The sequence below is a fragment of the Lissotriton helveticus genome, chromosome 4_1 (assembly GCF_964261635.1).
Source record: "Lissotriton helveticus chromosome 4_1, aLisHel1.1, whole genome shotgun sequence".
Classification (NCBI taxonomy): domain Eukaryota; kingdom Metazoa; phylum Chordata; class Amphibia; order Caudata; family Salamandridae; genus Lissotriton; species Lissotriton helveticus.
This window is the reverse complement of record NC_136063.1, coordinates 166,567,034-166,583,801: the sequence shown is the minus strand read 5'-3', so window position 1 is coordinate 166,583,801 and position 16,768 is coordinate 166,567,034. Positions and strand designations below refer to the sequence as shown.

General features: G+C 42.2%; 1 protein-coding gene across 2 annotated transcripts in view; it reads left to right on the top strand.

The window, feature by feature from the left end:
* Window positions 1-226: 226 nt before the first annotated feature.
* NAPRT (nicotinate phosphoribosyltransferase) overlaps window positions 227-16,768 on the top strand; it is a 367,006-nt gene continuing 350,464 nt past the window's right edge. For both annotated transcript variants that reach the window (XR_013610448.1, XM_078686638.1), the window contains exon 1: window positions 227-473. Coding sequence is in view for 1 of the 2 variants with exons in the window: in XM_078686638.1 (XP_078542764.1) it covers window positions 260-473 (214 nt within the window). In the remaining variant the exon portion in view is untranslated. The remainder of the gene's footprint in view (window positions 474-16,768) is intronic.

The window sequence follows — 16,768 nt, the reverse complement described above, 5'->3', positions numbered from 1 at the left end:
CGCCTGATCAGATACATACACACTTGCAAACTGACAGGAGTTCGCAGTTATTGAAATACTATAATAGGTTAATGGGCGTGTTTAGTCCCATCAGCTGTCGCCTTGAGATCAGGCATAACACTCAAAGCGAACCCTCACTAAAACCTCATAATCGCAAGATTGTTTTGCCTGACCTTAACATGTCCGCTAACATCGTGGCCACGCCTATGCGCAATATGAGATGCGCAGTGGCCCCATCGCCTCAGAATAGAGAGCAAGGATGGCGTTGGGCTGTGGTGACATCTCGCTGGCTCTGCTCACTGACCTCTACCAGTTCACCATGGCTTACGGGTACTGGCGGGGCGGCCGACAGCGCGACCCCGCCGAGTTCGAGCTCTTCTTCCGCGACACCCCATTCGAGGGCGGCTTCAGCCTGTTCTGCGGGCTGCAGGAGGTGCTGCTCTATTTGCGGGATTTTCGGTTGAGCGACGAGGGTAAGGACAGTTTGTAATCTGCTGACCCTAGTATAACCGTAGGAGAGTCGCTGCTCGGAGCTCTTGTACCTTATCTGGCACCCGATCGTTGCATTGTGGGATTTGTAGTTTTGTTTATTCCATTCTTAAGATCGGATGACAAGAAAAACAAGCACTAGCAAAGCTAGTAGAACTGGCATTATTTTAGTAAATGTATTTGTTAGTCGATGGTTAAGAATGCCTCTGTATTTGTGTGATGTTTTATGGTTGGCTTGGTCAATAGGTGAGTGGTGGTGAATGGTGTAAACATTTGTGAGCGATTATGTTTGAAACAGGTGGGTAAACGCGAAAGGTAATAGTATAAGTCAGCAGGGTGTGGAGATAAGTGAATGACTGTAAAGAGAACTATGCTGTGCTTGGAGCCCTTGCTAGGGGTGAAGTCTATCTCGTCACCCCTAGCCATCGGGTAGTTCCCAAGCGTAGGCTGAGAGCAACTCCTTTTTTCGAAGCACCACTCCATACCAGCCATGCTCTGAATCTGTTCACCATATAAAGCATCTGCTATCAGCCTAAACGTCGGAACAACCTTGAGTTCCCTGCTCCTTGTTTGCCTAATTTATGCAGCACTCTAATTCTCTAAGACATGGGTACTTGCAAACATTTTCCTGTGGTGTGTCCCAGTGCTGCATTGATGCCAGCATGGAATTGATTGAGGGAATAAGGGAAGGTGGGTGTGAAGCTATAGTTTCTCCAATCGAAGCTTCTAGTGCAGTCGATCCCAAAACTTTTTCAGCACGTGGCTCCCTATTATGTTTCTCCTTTTTTGGCAGTTTGGAGGATGTAAGCGTAGCCTCGTGACCACTTCAATGTTTCCCCATGAGAATAATTCAGATGAAGCGATGAGGCATTATAATCGTAGATGTAATTCTGTCATATCCACTGCTGAGTCCCATACAGTGTCAAGAACTGATTGAAGGGGCACAGGGTTCTCAGCGAATTGAACCGTTACTGCACTGTAATGTAGTGCTCCTACAAGAGGTGTCTTTAGCTCTTTTCTCAGCATTGTTTGTGTGGCCCTGATAGATACAGGAATGTTGTTTCAGATCCTAGGTGCATTGATAGAGAAGGTCTATGCCTACTGTCTAGTTTTTTCTTTTTTGCACATTATTGCCTACTTTCTGATGGTACCAGGCTGTCCTTGTTTCCTTAGCAGTGTGGTCCTTGAGACTGAGGTTGGTGTCTTGGGTTAATCCAAGTAACTTGATTTTGTGTAAAAGTTGGAGTCTGAATTGGTCCCAGTTTATGCCGCTGACTCATGTTTAGATTAGTTATTGGTTGTTTTTCTTGGCAAATAACAGCCACTTGCAGGGCTGGGCTTCGGATCGCATAGCAGAGGACGGAAGATACTTTCAAGTATCTAGCGAGCGGCACCAGCTGGTTGTTCCCATCTGCAGGTCTCATGCCCTAGTACGATGTAGAGAAGTCTCAGACCTGTGCTTTTCTGCTAAAATAACCGCACGGCTAGGGAAATTCATAGAAGCAATCCGGGCAGCCTTGTCACAGAAAACGGAGTCACTAAAAACAAAACCAGCCGGGCTTCAAGCAAGAGAGACTATAATAATACTTTCCACAAAGTTTTATGTACTTGCACTTTACTGCCATTTTTTAAATAATCGTTTTTAATGTTTTAAACTTCTCTACAGTTCGTAGCAAGTTTGCCTGAGATTGTAACTTTTTTTTCTTCTTTTTTTTTTTTTCCTTCTTTTCTTTGGAAGTTTTTTTTCTAAAAATAGTATATTTGTAAAGATTTTAAGTAATTGAACAATAAAGTTTAACACACACTTTCAAGTAATATGACCTTTCCCCAGCAGTGCCCTGTGAGTACTAAGGCTGTAGCAGTGACCTCTCTCTGCGGTGTACCCCAGGACATACATGAACACACACTCCCTCCCGCCACTAATGGTCACACCTAACTCTTATTAATCCCTCTTGAAGAAACTGGAGTAAATGCAAGTACCCTCTTCATTGAGGGCTGAAGATAAACTCTTATTCATACAAATTGTGCCTCTCATTGTACACACATAAATAAGCTATATACACATCAGTGCATAGATGTGCATGTGGTGAACTGTATAACGTGGTGTACAAATGTACTTGCGATAAGATGAGCTATGCATTAGGGTTCTTGGACTAAAAAGAGAAGGTGCACATTCCACCGGTCACACTGCCTTGGTGAGGTTAGACCATTATGTTCAAAACAGACACACTTGCGTCTTGTTTTACCACTCTTTAACACCTTGGCTGCTATGACTTTTCCCCTCCTGTGCTGATTGATTGATAATCCCATTGTTCATGACGAGCTCAGCTCGTCATAAGCACAGCTCCAGTGTGCCTCATGACGAACTGAGCTCGTCATGAGCAGCGAAGGGGTTAAAACCTGTATACAGCAGGTAACAACCAAAAGCTTACTCTACATATCAGGTTTTCTACCAAGACCCAACAACTGCACAGATTAAAAGAAGAGATTGAGGATCAGTCAGAAAGACTTGGATAATAGGTTAAACCTACATGTCTTGAGCTGTGTTGCATATAACGATGAGTCTGTTAAGGAAATATCTGATTTCTTTCAAGGTAACAGAATCGGACTCCACAACCTCACATCATCTCGTTTGTGCACGTTTGGTAAACATCTAATTGTAGTGACTGTATGTGAAATTAAACATTTGAACTGGGCAGCCACACCATGAAAGGAATACAAACTAGACAGTGCCAAGTGCCCAGGCGCCTCAGGACATTTGTAAAATAAACAATTTCCTCCATGCAAAACAAAGGAACCCGTTTTAACCAGGTTTTCTTCCTTAAAACTGAGCCTTTTTTAGCCATGCCAAAACAACTATATACTTGACCCAACCTTTTTAAAGTCTAAATCGGATTATATATAGAGGCAAGATGAGTATGAAAGGTGAGGGAATAAGGGCTGCCCCTGGAGGGATCTTCTTAGTAAAAGAGAAGGGGGTAAAGGCAGGACTTGAGATCTGAAGGGAAAGGCTATTGGCACACAACTGATGGCTTTCCTGTGCCAAGTTTGCATTTGTGTTCGTATCGCACACCTACAGGACACCCACTGTGAGCTGGGCTCTGCTTCCGAAGTTTAGTGGAACCTGAAAAGTGACGGTGTGTGTGAATGCGGTGCTCATCCTGTTTGACACCGCACAAAATGCTGACCTGGTTGAAACTTACATTTAAACTAAACAAGCATGCATGGCTAAGCAGGGCACAGTTTGCTCCAGTAACCAAATAAAGTCCATAGAGTTTCTAGGTTGGAGTCAGACATACAGCTGTCCAGGATCCCAAAGTGCATCTCCTAAACTTTGCTGGCAGACGGCCCTCCAAGCTACCTATTCGAGCCTCACCATCTGAGACATAACATTACAATTACTTTTCCAGGCTAACTTCAGTTTATTTAGAAAACATGGCCGTGTGAAGGAAAAAAATCCTAGCGAGACACGTGCAGGTGGTTCGGTCCAGAGACAGGTCTGCAGGCACACTGCTATTCAAGGTGCCAGCCGAGACGGTAGCTAGCTGCAGAGTCACAGTAACTGCGCCCAGCCTTTCCACAGTAGCGAAAATATCAGTGCAAGGCTCCTGCGAGGAAGCGAGCCTGCTGTGAAGCGAGTGCCCGACTCCCGGATTATACAAACATAACCTACATTTTCATAAGAAACCGTTGGTGCAGTTTGATAAAGTTCAGAATTAAAGTTTTGCTAAGGAAAGTCTGCTCTCAGATGTAAACCACTTATGGAGAGTGGAGTCTCCCAGCCCACTTTATTACCACACTGTGCCAAATAAGGACATTTGCATATCTATCTTGGCTTCAGTGCCAGAAGAAAACAAAACAGGTGGTGAACGTGACACAGTGTTTCCCAAACTGTGTGCTTGGTGCACGGGGCCTCTGGCAGGTTTTGACTGGCACCGGGGTGCTGCAGTGCACAGATTGGGAACCCCTGCTCTAGTCTCTAGAACAGTTATAGATTTGACAATACTTTATTATGCTGTGTATGAATCAGCATCCCTGTACCTCACCTTGGGGTAACCCTTCCCTGCTTGCTATTGCTCCCTTGAGAAATTCAAGTGTTAAAATGAAGTTACTTTATTATTTAATTGGAATTTTATGAATTGGGAAACCAGAAAACCTGTGATCAATTCCAGCTTCCCCACTTGACCAAATTCTGGGATCCTAGGCAATTGTTTTATTTCATTTTGCCTCCTGTTTTTTCATTATCCCATATAGGAGCACCTTGAAATACATTAGTACAGGGTGTGCACTGTATAAAACCTTCTCTTTTGTTTGATTGAATACATTATAATATTTACAGTGTATAATAACAACCCAGGTTTCTTTGAGAGGTCTACTTAACAACTGACTTGCCTCTTAGTTCACTATTGGTATTGTTGTCAGTGTTGTGAAGCATAAATGTTTCTACGTTCATTTTTTATAAAACTATCACTTTAGAAAAATACTTATAAATGCACTCTTATAATCCAACGTACTAAGTTGAAACACTTCTGCATACATTCTTTTTGGGATTTTTGTAGAGCTTGTATTACATTTTTACACATTTGTTGTAAGATTTTTTTCAAAACTCAGTGTTTCAAAGTTAAGTGATGCAGGAAACCTTATTTGTTTTGTGTCTTTTACTTCAGTTAGCGTGAAAATAATGCTTGCCTATTTATTTAACTTCTTTCTGAATGTTAGTGCTCTTAGTTTGGGGCTGAATCATAAGATAAAGTTGTTCCTGGATAATGAAATGGCAGAGCCACAATGCTGCTCTAAGACAGTGGTTCTTAACCTTTTGACTTCTGTGTATACCCACTGAGTCATTATTGGAAGATGGGGATGCCCAGCCTAAGCAGTTTCTATGATTTGAACCTCCAGGACAATACACAAAAATATAAAAACAAGTATACACCAAACATTACAAATATTTTGGTTAATTTATAATCAAATATAGAAAAAACGTTTTCACCATCATTTTTTTTCTTCTTATACTTAATGAATTTTAATTTTATGAATTTTTTAATATTACATTTTGTAAATCTCTCTTGGATTCCTAGGGGTTCTTGGACTACAGGTTAAGAACCACTGCTCTAAGGAGTCCAGCGAAGACTCGTATTACAGGCTGAAACAAATCTACTTGCCCACTCAATATGGCGAGCAGATTTGATCAGGGCAAGCAATATTTAGGGCCGACACAGCCCTTCAGGCAAGCTAACAGGTCTTCTGCTCACTCAAAAAGTAAAGGAGCATTAAAGATGCGTTTAAATCTTGTTTGTATCTTGTCACATTTATTCTGTGTTCCGAGACAGAGGTCAAAGGTCCAGTTTACATCTACAATTACTTTCCTTTCTCTGATTGTAAAGTTCCAGGATTTTGTCAAGTGAACTGTCTGACAAATATGCTCTACAAAAAGTGTGAAAAGAGAGGCTGTAGGATGACATGTTTTATTCTAACACTCATTTAAATAGCTAAAAAGTGAAATGTACAAACATTTCAAAATACATTTAATTAGTTATGAAATACCTTGTTTTGTAATTCTGTGTGATTAAAAAAATATTTAATGGGATGAAAATAAATCAGAACACTTTTACTTGGTGATATGCAAATGATAAATATTCTTTGCTGAAATCCAATTTCCACAGATTATTGTGTATACAGTTTTATAAGCAAGACTGTGTGTTGGCGGGAACACTTTTGGCCAGTTTAATGGAAAATGTGCTGGCTGTTCACTCCCACCTCATGTTTTAGTAATATTTATTAAAAGTGAATTTTCAAACATTAATTGAAACACATTCCTGCCCCTGCCCTGGTGGCATTGCCATTAGTGAACTAAGAGGCAAGCAAGTCAGGGGTCATGTGTACCCTTCATGCAGGCAAATTCTTATTATGCATGGAGAAAACGGGTAGTCTATTGAATCAAACCAAATAGGTTGTTTTGTACAGCAGGAATGCTGAACTCCAATTTTGGAAGATTCGCTCGTATTTGATAATGAAAAAAGGTGGGTTTGCAAAAGAAAATATTTGCCTAGGCTGTCATTGAAACCAGTTTATGGTTCAAGTACATTTCAGTTATGTTGTGTAGATTATTCACTTTACTAAACCTGGTCTAGTAACATTTATGATTTTTTGAGGCCTGCATACAGTGGACATCAGTGACCGAAAATGACGGTGCAGGAAAATCAAACACTTTAAGGGCTGAGGAGGCAAGTGATATGCATTAAACTCATGACAGATTGGTAATTGAAATGCAAAGGCATCCTTGTGATCAAGACAAACCATTTTTAAATGTACATCTTTTTTCTTTGGTTTAATCAGTCTAATTTCCGATTAAAGAAAACAGTGCAGTAATTTAAAGTATTGTGGTACAGGCCACCCGGTGGCATCATATTTCACAATAGGCATCGGAAGTGTGCGCCACGTTTGACTTCCGAATCATCGGTAATGTCTACAAACATTTAAGACACAGTTTTTCCACCATTCGCATGTAAATTCGCCACAAAATTGTTTGCTGAAAGTAGTGCTTTATAGCTGTTGTGCTGCTATGATACTATGTGAAACGTTACCCTTTGATAGTAGTAGCAGCAGGCCTTGGTCTTTTCCTGAAGTAGTTGCATGTTGGATCATTTCCTGTTAGTCCTTTTCTTGAACTCCCTGTCTGGGGTCTCAGACCCACATGGAAGAACCCTGCAGCTGGTGGGAGGGGAGGACGTGTGGTCTAGTGAGCAGACAAAAAAGTATGGCAAGTATGGCAAAAAACCTAACTAGAAATTGCACCCGGTAAATATCAGGTGTGTGAAAGATCACAACCTTTGTTAAATTTCGACAGGTCAAACCTGTCAATATTTAACAAGGTGAAAAGGCACTGTAATTACTGTGACATGTAGTTTTTTTATCCAGTAAGCACTAAAATCTGCATGGTACTCCCCAGAAAGTCACTAAAGGCGATTTTAATATCCAGTCCAATAAATTCCAAATATCTTTGTGTCTTATATTAATGGATGCGATGATTAATGTCCTACTACTCGTAATCAGGCCTTTGTCTCTTTTCTTTTACTTTGGGCCTATTCTCAGAACTCGTACATCTTTTGCATTGTTATGTACCCATGATACAATTTGTGGTCTTTTCTTGCATACTAAATCATCATTGCATAATAGACACTCCTGTTTAGTAAGAAATGTTAATTTGCCAGGAGTGTTACTGGTGGTGAGGTTGTTTGCTGGCTGATGAATGTGACACTCCTTTCCAGCCTCTCTTGGATATCAGAAAAGTGCATAGTCATACCAACTCTGTTTCCTGGTCCAGATAACAGAGACTTATTGTTACCCAGTGCACAGTGGATCTGTCAGGAAGGGATCATGTAATAAGAAGGTTGAACAGAGGTCCTTCAACACACCACCACTCAAATTGAACACTGCTGCATGTTGTAACTAAGCCCAAGAGTAACACTCACCTTATACCCTGAGCCTTAACTTAACCCTAGTTCAGAGCCAAAATCTAGTGTCAAAACCCACCCTGGGCCCACTGCCTCAGCCTAAATCTAAAACGAACTTTATCCCAAACCATGACCTTACAATAAAAACCTACCATAAGCCTCTAATCCAGGACTAATATCAAGCTTCGTTTTTAATTTTAGTGACTGTTTTTTTCTCCTTGTATCTATTATGATTGCATGACCTATTCATTCACAATGTTTGCTGTAAATTTGTTGTTCACTTTTAGCTTTATTTCAGTAAGGAAAATAATGAATTTGCCTCTCATTTACACTGGACAGTATGACTAAATAGCGACCTGAACCAGGTATCTATGTGTATACATGGTAGAGGATAAACAAGCCTTACCTACCACAACAAGGACATCCTTCATGCCAGACTACTCATCTGCTGTTAGCCAAAACGAGTGGTTTAAAAACTCATGCACAGATTTAAATGAATGCCACATATAAATGCCTGTAATCTGCAGTATCCTTAGTTAGTACTTACTTTGTCACAGTCATTACTTTTGAGGTGGCTCTCACCTCATGATGGGGACAGCAGGAAGGAGGAGTAGATGGGTAGATGACCTGTTCATCCTAATGATAGTAATAATACGGACTACCCATTACTCCTCCTGATCTTACCAGGCATCAAGGTAAGGCCAAAATAGGGATGGTTGGCGGGCCGTAATTGCTGGGACCGGGATGTTCATAACTAACGATAATGAAGATCACCAGGCATTATCCCTATGTCCTACATCCTTGTCTCAGTCACTACTGGCCGATAATTAATGCTGTAAAACATTTTACCATTAAATGCAGAACACAATTTTAATAGCGTGAAAAACAGGAACCAAGAAAAGGTAACAAAATTTAGTCAACTAGTTTCCAAACATGAGTTATTTTAGAACAGTTTGTCCAACATTATTATAAACTAGACCCAAACTCTGAATTCTGTAGTAATTCAGAAAAGTGTGAGGAGCAGCCAAGGTACCTGCTCTGCAAATCTCTGTTTAAAATACACCATTCAATTCAGCTCGGGAAGTAGCAACACTTCTAGTAGGTCTTCCTGTAATTTTACCTGGCAGGGTAACCATACCCTGCTCATAAGCAGTAGCAATTGGCTGTGATCCACCTACTCTGATGTAGAAAGCTCTGTTTCCCTAACTAGAACTATCAAATGTAACAAACAAATGGTCTGACTTCCTAAAATAACTTGTACATTCTAGATTTAACAATGCAGCTCTTCTGCCTTCTAACGCATGTAGCAATTCCTGGTCCTTGGAGGAGGGGTTAGAAAAACAAACCTTGACACAACCTATAGGTCTCGCCAGCGGAAGAGCTATTCATTTTGTCAGTGTTTTGATTAGCCATGCTGTACAGCAAAGCGACTGCTGTGCAGCTTGACTACATGTAAAGAGGAACAAAGTGCTATGACCGCGTCGTTTTTCTTTTGGCCATGCTGCACAGCAGCCGTGCAGCTGTACAACATGGTTAAAAACACATTGATACATATGTGAGACCTATTGGCTTTGCCAGTTGCTTGTTAAGAACAGTCTTCAGTGTTCCGTATCCTAGCACATTTAATCCCAGCCCACTGAGCAGCACTTTGCTATGATGCCTTGTCTACGTGTAGAAGAGCTTTATAAAATAAGTAATGGAGAACGAGTGATCTGAATCTCCAAAGTGAGTAAAGGTATCCTGTCTGATTGCACTTTTCAGCAGTGTTAGTAAATGTTGAAAAGATAGTATAAGGTTCGAATCCTTAAAGATGGGCTGAGCCCTTAATCCTTCAGATGCTGATAAAGAGACTCCATTTTATGACGGGGTAAAAAAGAACCTGTATGTAAAACTATCTTATTAAAGCACTTTGGCAAAAGTACTGTAGAACAAATGATGATCGTACTGAACCCCCACCCAATGCCCCCCAAGTAAGCCAAAAGGAAACCAAGGGCTTCCAAAACTGGCTGACAGTGTGCACATAGCCCTGTAGTCGATTCCGGGACTCAGGACTCCAAGCCATGACAAATTACAAAACTAGCAACTAGAGGAACGACCTTTAAAGTTAGGAACTTCAAGTTCATAGATTTAAAGGGTTCAAAGTGAAACCCTTGAAGATCCTGCGGAACTAAAGGTAAGTCCCAAGAAGCAAAGGAATAGCGAACAACAGGTCTGGAAAAGGTAAACTTGTAAGTAATTTACACCCAGTAGTTCGTCCTCTGATAATCCTCCCCACGTTTCTCTAAAGTCTCTGATTGCTGCCCACTTACCTTCTAAAGTAGGAACAGTCAACCCTTTTGAAACCCATCAAAATGAAATGGTAAAACCAAACTAGCTCCCTTGAGAAACAGATTTCCCTGAACAACAAGACTGAACATTCTTTCACTGCTTACAATGTGCCTTTAGATTAGAAATGTCTACATTGCTAAAAGGACGATGTGCTCATAAATCTCTTTTTTTAAGAGCCCAATACTTTTAATTTCCATGACGATAGATCCAGATATGGAAGAGCAATGCACCCAGAGATAGAAGTGGAGAAAGGGATAGAGAAGAACCTTCTATGAGGAAATTGAGCCAGGGAAAGTTGCAGAGGAAACTTTGATCTTCTGAGCCACAATGGTACCACTACTGTCACATCTGCTGCCTCTTTGAATTTTCAAAAGTTGACGAAGATTAGAGCAAAGGCATCGAGAAGAAGAGGAGGCCATGATATGGCTAGAGCATCCACTCCCCACGCATCTGTTATTAAAAACTGATAACAGAATGGTTTCATCTAGTTCTTTTGAGGGGCAAACCGATCCATAACTGGGTCCCTAAATCTGTGACAAATCTCCTTGAAAATCGAAGAGGCCGCACATGTCCTGAGATGTTGAGAATTTCCTGCTTAATGAGTCCTCAGAGAATTTTCCCTCCCTTTTATGTATATGGCAGAGAGAGAAGGTTCCATTCTGGCCACCTCCCTATTTTCAAATATATTGAACCTCCTTGCTCGTTCACCGACATCACTACTTAGTTGTCCGTTCTGACTAGGACGTGCTGTTGAAAAATATCCTGGAAGTAAGTCGGTGCCTTCCAGATTGCAGTTACTGTACTTTCAAAGTTGTTGTAGTTATGTTAAGGACCATTTCCCCTGAACTAGGTGTTACAATAGTGCCCCCCCACCCCGTCCCCTACTCTAAGCATCTGTTTTTACAGTAAGTCGTGGCTCTGATGTCATGGGAAAACCTTTAGTTAAAGAATCCTTCTTTATCCACCACCAGAGTTGTTGAGAAATGTGATCAGTCACTGGAATTCGCTTCTTAAACTCCGACAACGATGGGTTTCAGAATTTCACCCAGTGAACCAAAACACATTTTAGGTGCAGTCTGGCCCAAGATGAAATGAACACACAAGAGGCCATGAGTCCCTTTACTCTTAACGATTACCATGTGGCTGCTTCACTTTGAGATCAGAGATGTCGGAATTCTCCCCAGCCTCTTCATCCTTTCCTCTGGAAGATATACCATTCCCACTTTGGTCCTGAAAAGGGCAATATTTTCCTGATTGTTTTGACTACATAAAAGGTTTTAGATGCCACTGAATTAACCTGTTGCCTAAAGGTAAGACCCTTATCCATTATCACACCCAAGTTTTTCACCTGATTAGTGGGTGTGGGGAGAGAGGCCATCGAGTCTGGCTACCAATTTGGAGTCCAGAAGTCAATACTGTTTCCAAACACCATGACCTCTGTTTTACCAGTGTTGAGTTTTAGGCAGTTCTCTGCCATCCAACTCCCCACTGATAACATACACTCTTGGAATCTATTGTCTAAGCCAGTCTCCTCTCCGGGTAGCAGAGACACCACAATTAGCGTGTCATCCGCATATGTCGTCAGGCCAAATCCAAACGCCCTAACTATAGGTGCCAGAGAGGAGACATAAACATTAAAAAGTGTAGGGCAAAGAGAAGTGCCCTGTGGAACACTGCAAGGCAGTGCAAACAGTTTTGATTGATGCTCTCCAAGTGCAACAATTTGTCTCCTGCCTGATAGAAAGGATCTTAAAAGGTCCCAAGCTTTCCCAAGGACCCAGCATGCCTTTAGACCAGAGGTCTTCAAACTTTTTTGCTCTGAGCCCCCTCCCAGGCAAAATGTTTTGAAGTGAGGCCCCCCTCCAAAACTATAATGCAACGATTTGGATACGAGGAGGAGGAGGGATGATCACATAGGGCGGCGATCATGAGTTCCTTTTTGGAGTGCTCGTCTGTAGGTCGTAATCCACACTAAATGTGAGCTTATAAAAAAGCATCAGCATCAAACAAGAACAGAATTGACCAAAAACACTTCCGCCCATAATTGCAGTGCTGTGGAGCCGAATGCACTCCACCTGCTGCACTAATGGTGGCTGTGGTGCTGAGAAGCAGGCTATCTCCTCTTCTTTCACTCCTTTCCCACCATGTGTGACCATCACTTCAATCTTGAAACAAGGTTGTTTTCTTTCTGGAAGAAAAAGAGCTACTGCCCTAATGCTAGCAAGGAAAATTAGCCCCCATGCCCACTTAGTATTGAAAAACATTCATAATTATGATTGAATGGGCCCCTGTGTAAAAGTGTCACTGTGCCTGTTTCACTAAATATAGGTACTGCCTTGCTGTTGCCTTTGATGTTTGCTAACATGGGCTCCCATCTCACACCATCCCTCTCCCTCCCATGTCTCATCATCAATCTCCCTCTCTGATGCCCAAATTAAGGTGTCTCCTCTGTTCAATTCCCCCCTTCCTTGGGCCATTATTTCAAGGCTCAAAGAAACACTGGCCCAGCAAGTATTCCCTGCAACCGCAGCACCAATGATACCCACAGCTCTGTGAAGCAGGCTGTCTTCTCTGCCTAATAAATAGGGCCATTCGTTTTAGGCCATATGCCCAACGCAGGCTTTCTTCTTCCTTGTGTGAACCCCCCCCCAAAAAAGCACATTTAGCTCCCTCTGCCCCCTGTTGCTTAGGCCCTGTTCCGTGTGTGCACAACACTGGTGACCTGGGCCCTAATGCTAACAAGGAAAATGCACCCATGTACTTTTTCATAGTAAGACTGCCATAACTGGTGTCCGGTGTCACTCGCAGATGGTGTGGAGGGCTCCCGTGCTGTGAAACATGTAGTAGAGAACTAAAGAAGAAATATGCCTTCTCCCCACGGTGCCTGCTACCTGAAAGAAATGTGTGCAACAGTTAACCACCACATAGAGGCTGCTTTGGAGTCAGTGTAGCTTTTAATTAATGCCGTCACTCAGCTTAGTGGTGACAAATAATTATTCTGTTTTAGATGTAATATATGTGTCCATTAAAAGGAGTGCACTCTTTAAATGGACACATATAAAAATATCCCCACTAGATATAGTCTGAATGCTTGTTGTTAAAAGGTGCATTTTTAATGCACTTGTTTTATATACTGTAATAAATTTAAATAATGGCATTCACGGTGTTTTCTGTCACAATTTGGGACCTCGTAGCACTGTAAACAAGTCACTATTCCTCACTGCACCAATCGGGATTTAATTCTGTGACTCTCTGGTCACACACGAAGACATCTGCAGTAATCGCATTAGCCAACTGAGGTTTCATAAGATAAAACAGTTTATTTCCCTTAGATTAGTTTAACCTGCATTTATTATTCAATTGAGGTGTGTGCATGTTTTTATATGCAGTTACCTGAAAGTGAACACAAAACAATCTGTAGATTGTCTCTTTTTTAGGTCTCGCCTAGACTAAAGCAAAGCGAAGCTTTGCTGTCTAGGGCGAGACAACTAATGTTGTTACTTTTGGGGGAATGTGGACAGCAAAGTGCCACGTGCTTTTTCTGGCCGAGATTTGACCTCGTGAGCGCGCACGCCCAGCCCGGCGCCGTGCACGTCCCCTGCCACAGATTCCCTAAACACACACATGCGCAGGCAGGAAGGTACACACACACAGACACGTGCGCACCCCCCCCCTACTTCTCCCCACTCACTGGCACCCCCCCCCCGCCGCACACACGCAGGAGCGCACCTACACACACGCACGCACACATACATACAGAGACACCCCGCCGCCGCCTACATACAAGCGCCCCCCCCCCCAGCCCCACTTACCGCCATTCTAAACTCTTATGCTTTATTCCTCTCATTTTACAGTGTGCTGCTCTCAGTCGCAAAGTGGTCCATCATTTATTTCGACTGCCCTTTCTCCGCCGCTCGCCACGAACACCTCCCACTTTCGGTTCGGGTCGCACTCAGTTGGTTTTGTTTCACTGCAATGGTCGCTACCTCTGCTCCTCAGCTCGCCTTCCCCTTCAGTCCAAGCTTTCGTCATCTCGTGTCTTTGACACCCGCCCTGTTTCTGTCTTTGTCGCTTTTCCTCCCCCTAGCCCAGCCCTCCAACTGCCATGTCTCTCGCCCGCCCCTTCAGCTCTTTCCTCCCACTTCCGGTCCTGCCCTCCCTCCCCCGCCTTTCCTTGTCTTAAATGGAAGGGCAGTCTGGGCTACACCAATGAAGTAAGGCTCCGCCACGTTCACTGGGTTTCTCCATCTAAGAAGTTTGTGCTTTACCATAAGGAAATACTGTGACACATAGTTTTGGATCGCACAAATTCAACAAAAGTTATGTTTCATGTAATAGTTGTAATGCAGTGTCAAAATGTACTCTTTCTCATGTGTAAGAGGTGGCAGAGGGGCTGTACATGTCGGTTTTATAAAAATGCACCAAAAAATGGATTTTGCCCCTAGATTGACAGGCTGACTCTAATTCGTGCGTGAGGCCTCGCTGCAGATTCCCTTGTAAAACCGTGGGTGTGGACAGGCCGGGGAGCTGGGGACTGGGGACTGGTGACTGAAGGCTGTAACGGGCCAGCACGTGCGGAATTTAGGGGACAGGTTTGTAAAACAGCCGGCCCCCAGACGGATTGTGAAATTTCATCAGATTATCCGACTAGTATAGAGCCACTAACGCACATTTAATAATTTGCGTAATGTGAGTGGATGGACGTTTTTACAGGTAAGAACCTGAGAACGTAGAGTTGTTTATTATTATTACCTGGTAATAAGCCTGACTTACTCGTGTGAATTAAAAGGTGCGTTTTCCATTTCCTAAGAGTAAACCGCACATGTGCAGTACTTTTCTCTCCTTGGATTAAGTGAGACTGTACATTTATATACACTCCTCACATACATTGATTTCAGTAAACATAAACATTTAACGTGACCTTTACGTCAGAATCACGTGCAAGATCTGCCTGTTGCGTTTTCGTTTATATTCTTGAAAACGTTTAAATCAGAATGTGCCTGTTTCTCATTAAAAACTAGACAATCGCATTTCATTGGAAATAGGGTTATCGCTGCCTCGTATTTCTCATCCTTTCTGCTTTATAAGATTACACGTTTTATTATGACATTTATAGTCTATAATGGTTCACATCGGAGAATTGCGTTTTCGAGAGTAACAGCCGCACAAAGGTCTGAGCGGCTAAAATCTTCACGGGTCAAAGGTCAAGTTTGCCCGGAGCATCTCTCGTTTGCAGCAGGAGTCAAGGCGCGATGACCCGGTTCAAACCTTGGAAGCTGCGGGTACCTCCTGGCTTACTGTAGAGGTGAACCTTGTGAAATAAACCACATGCCCAGGGCCTCTGTGAACCATTATACAGGAATCTCAGTTTGTGCCTTGAAAGATAATGTGTGACCAAGGCTCTAAAATGTACATAGATGGGGGATTCAGCGCCCTGAAGTGGCCAGTGGGTCAAACCTAATAATGAACTAATGGGTTTAGGGGGTGTAAATTACAACTGACTCTTACATTCATATGAACCGCCCTCTACTCATCACAGTATACTTGCTGTTAATACTCTCAAGTCTTATCTAGATTTTTGAGACCCTGGCAACACATAATTTGGGTCCCCATGATCTGAGCAACTTTTTTTAAATGTAATTACTAATCTTCTACTAGTTCAAAACCTGCATGGTGTTAAGTAATAATTATACATTACATTTTTAGAGTTGGGGTCACTTAAAAACAGTTGCAACATTTCTTGGGTGGATCTCAAAACCCTTACACAGACATGCCAGAGCATGAAATATAGATAAGCAGGGAGAAGACAGGCTGAGAGGTAGAAATACAGGTGATATGGATAGAAAAATAGATTCCCCATGACACTCCTTAGAGGATACCACTGCCTAACCATGTCTCTGCTGCCTTCTGTAGATTCAAACGGTAATTGAAGCTATTAATTTCTACTCTGAGGCAATGCATATTTGGCTGAATCCTCTGTTTGTTTCCAAAACAAAATATCTGGGGAGTTTACTTTTTTTAAAATTATGTTACCCTCCTCTAAGAAAAAAAGTAGTTTAGTACTAAAATAAGTAGGAGAAAAACATTCTGGCCAAGTTTTAACTATTGTTGAGCTGAATCGTTTTCTTCTATAGGAAAGTATGTTATCACTGCTTTCAAAAACACCCTATTTAAGAGATGTATTTATTTCATTTCCATCTTCACCCCTGCATTCTATATTCCTTCTAATGATGTGTTCCTATCTACAAAGTCATAGTGTGTTACCTTTAATACCCTTCTGTCTTTTCTGGTCCTCATCTCTAAGACCGGCACGTAGGGACCATACAGATACTGTTTATGCACACTTCAAAAGCTTAATGCTTCAAACAGAGTAATGTAACATACCTTCATAGAGTCTCCGTCAACATCTTTTCATCTCACACACAGTGACGTAGCCAGTGAGTGTGTCATGGGCTCTAGTGCTAAGGAAGAAACTTGTCCTCCTGGCTAAGGTTAGA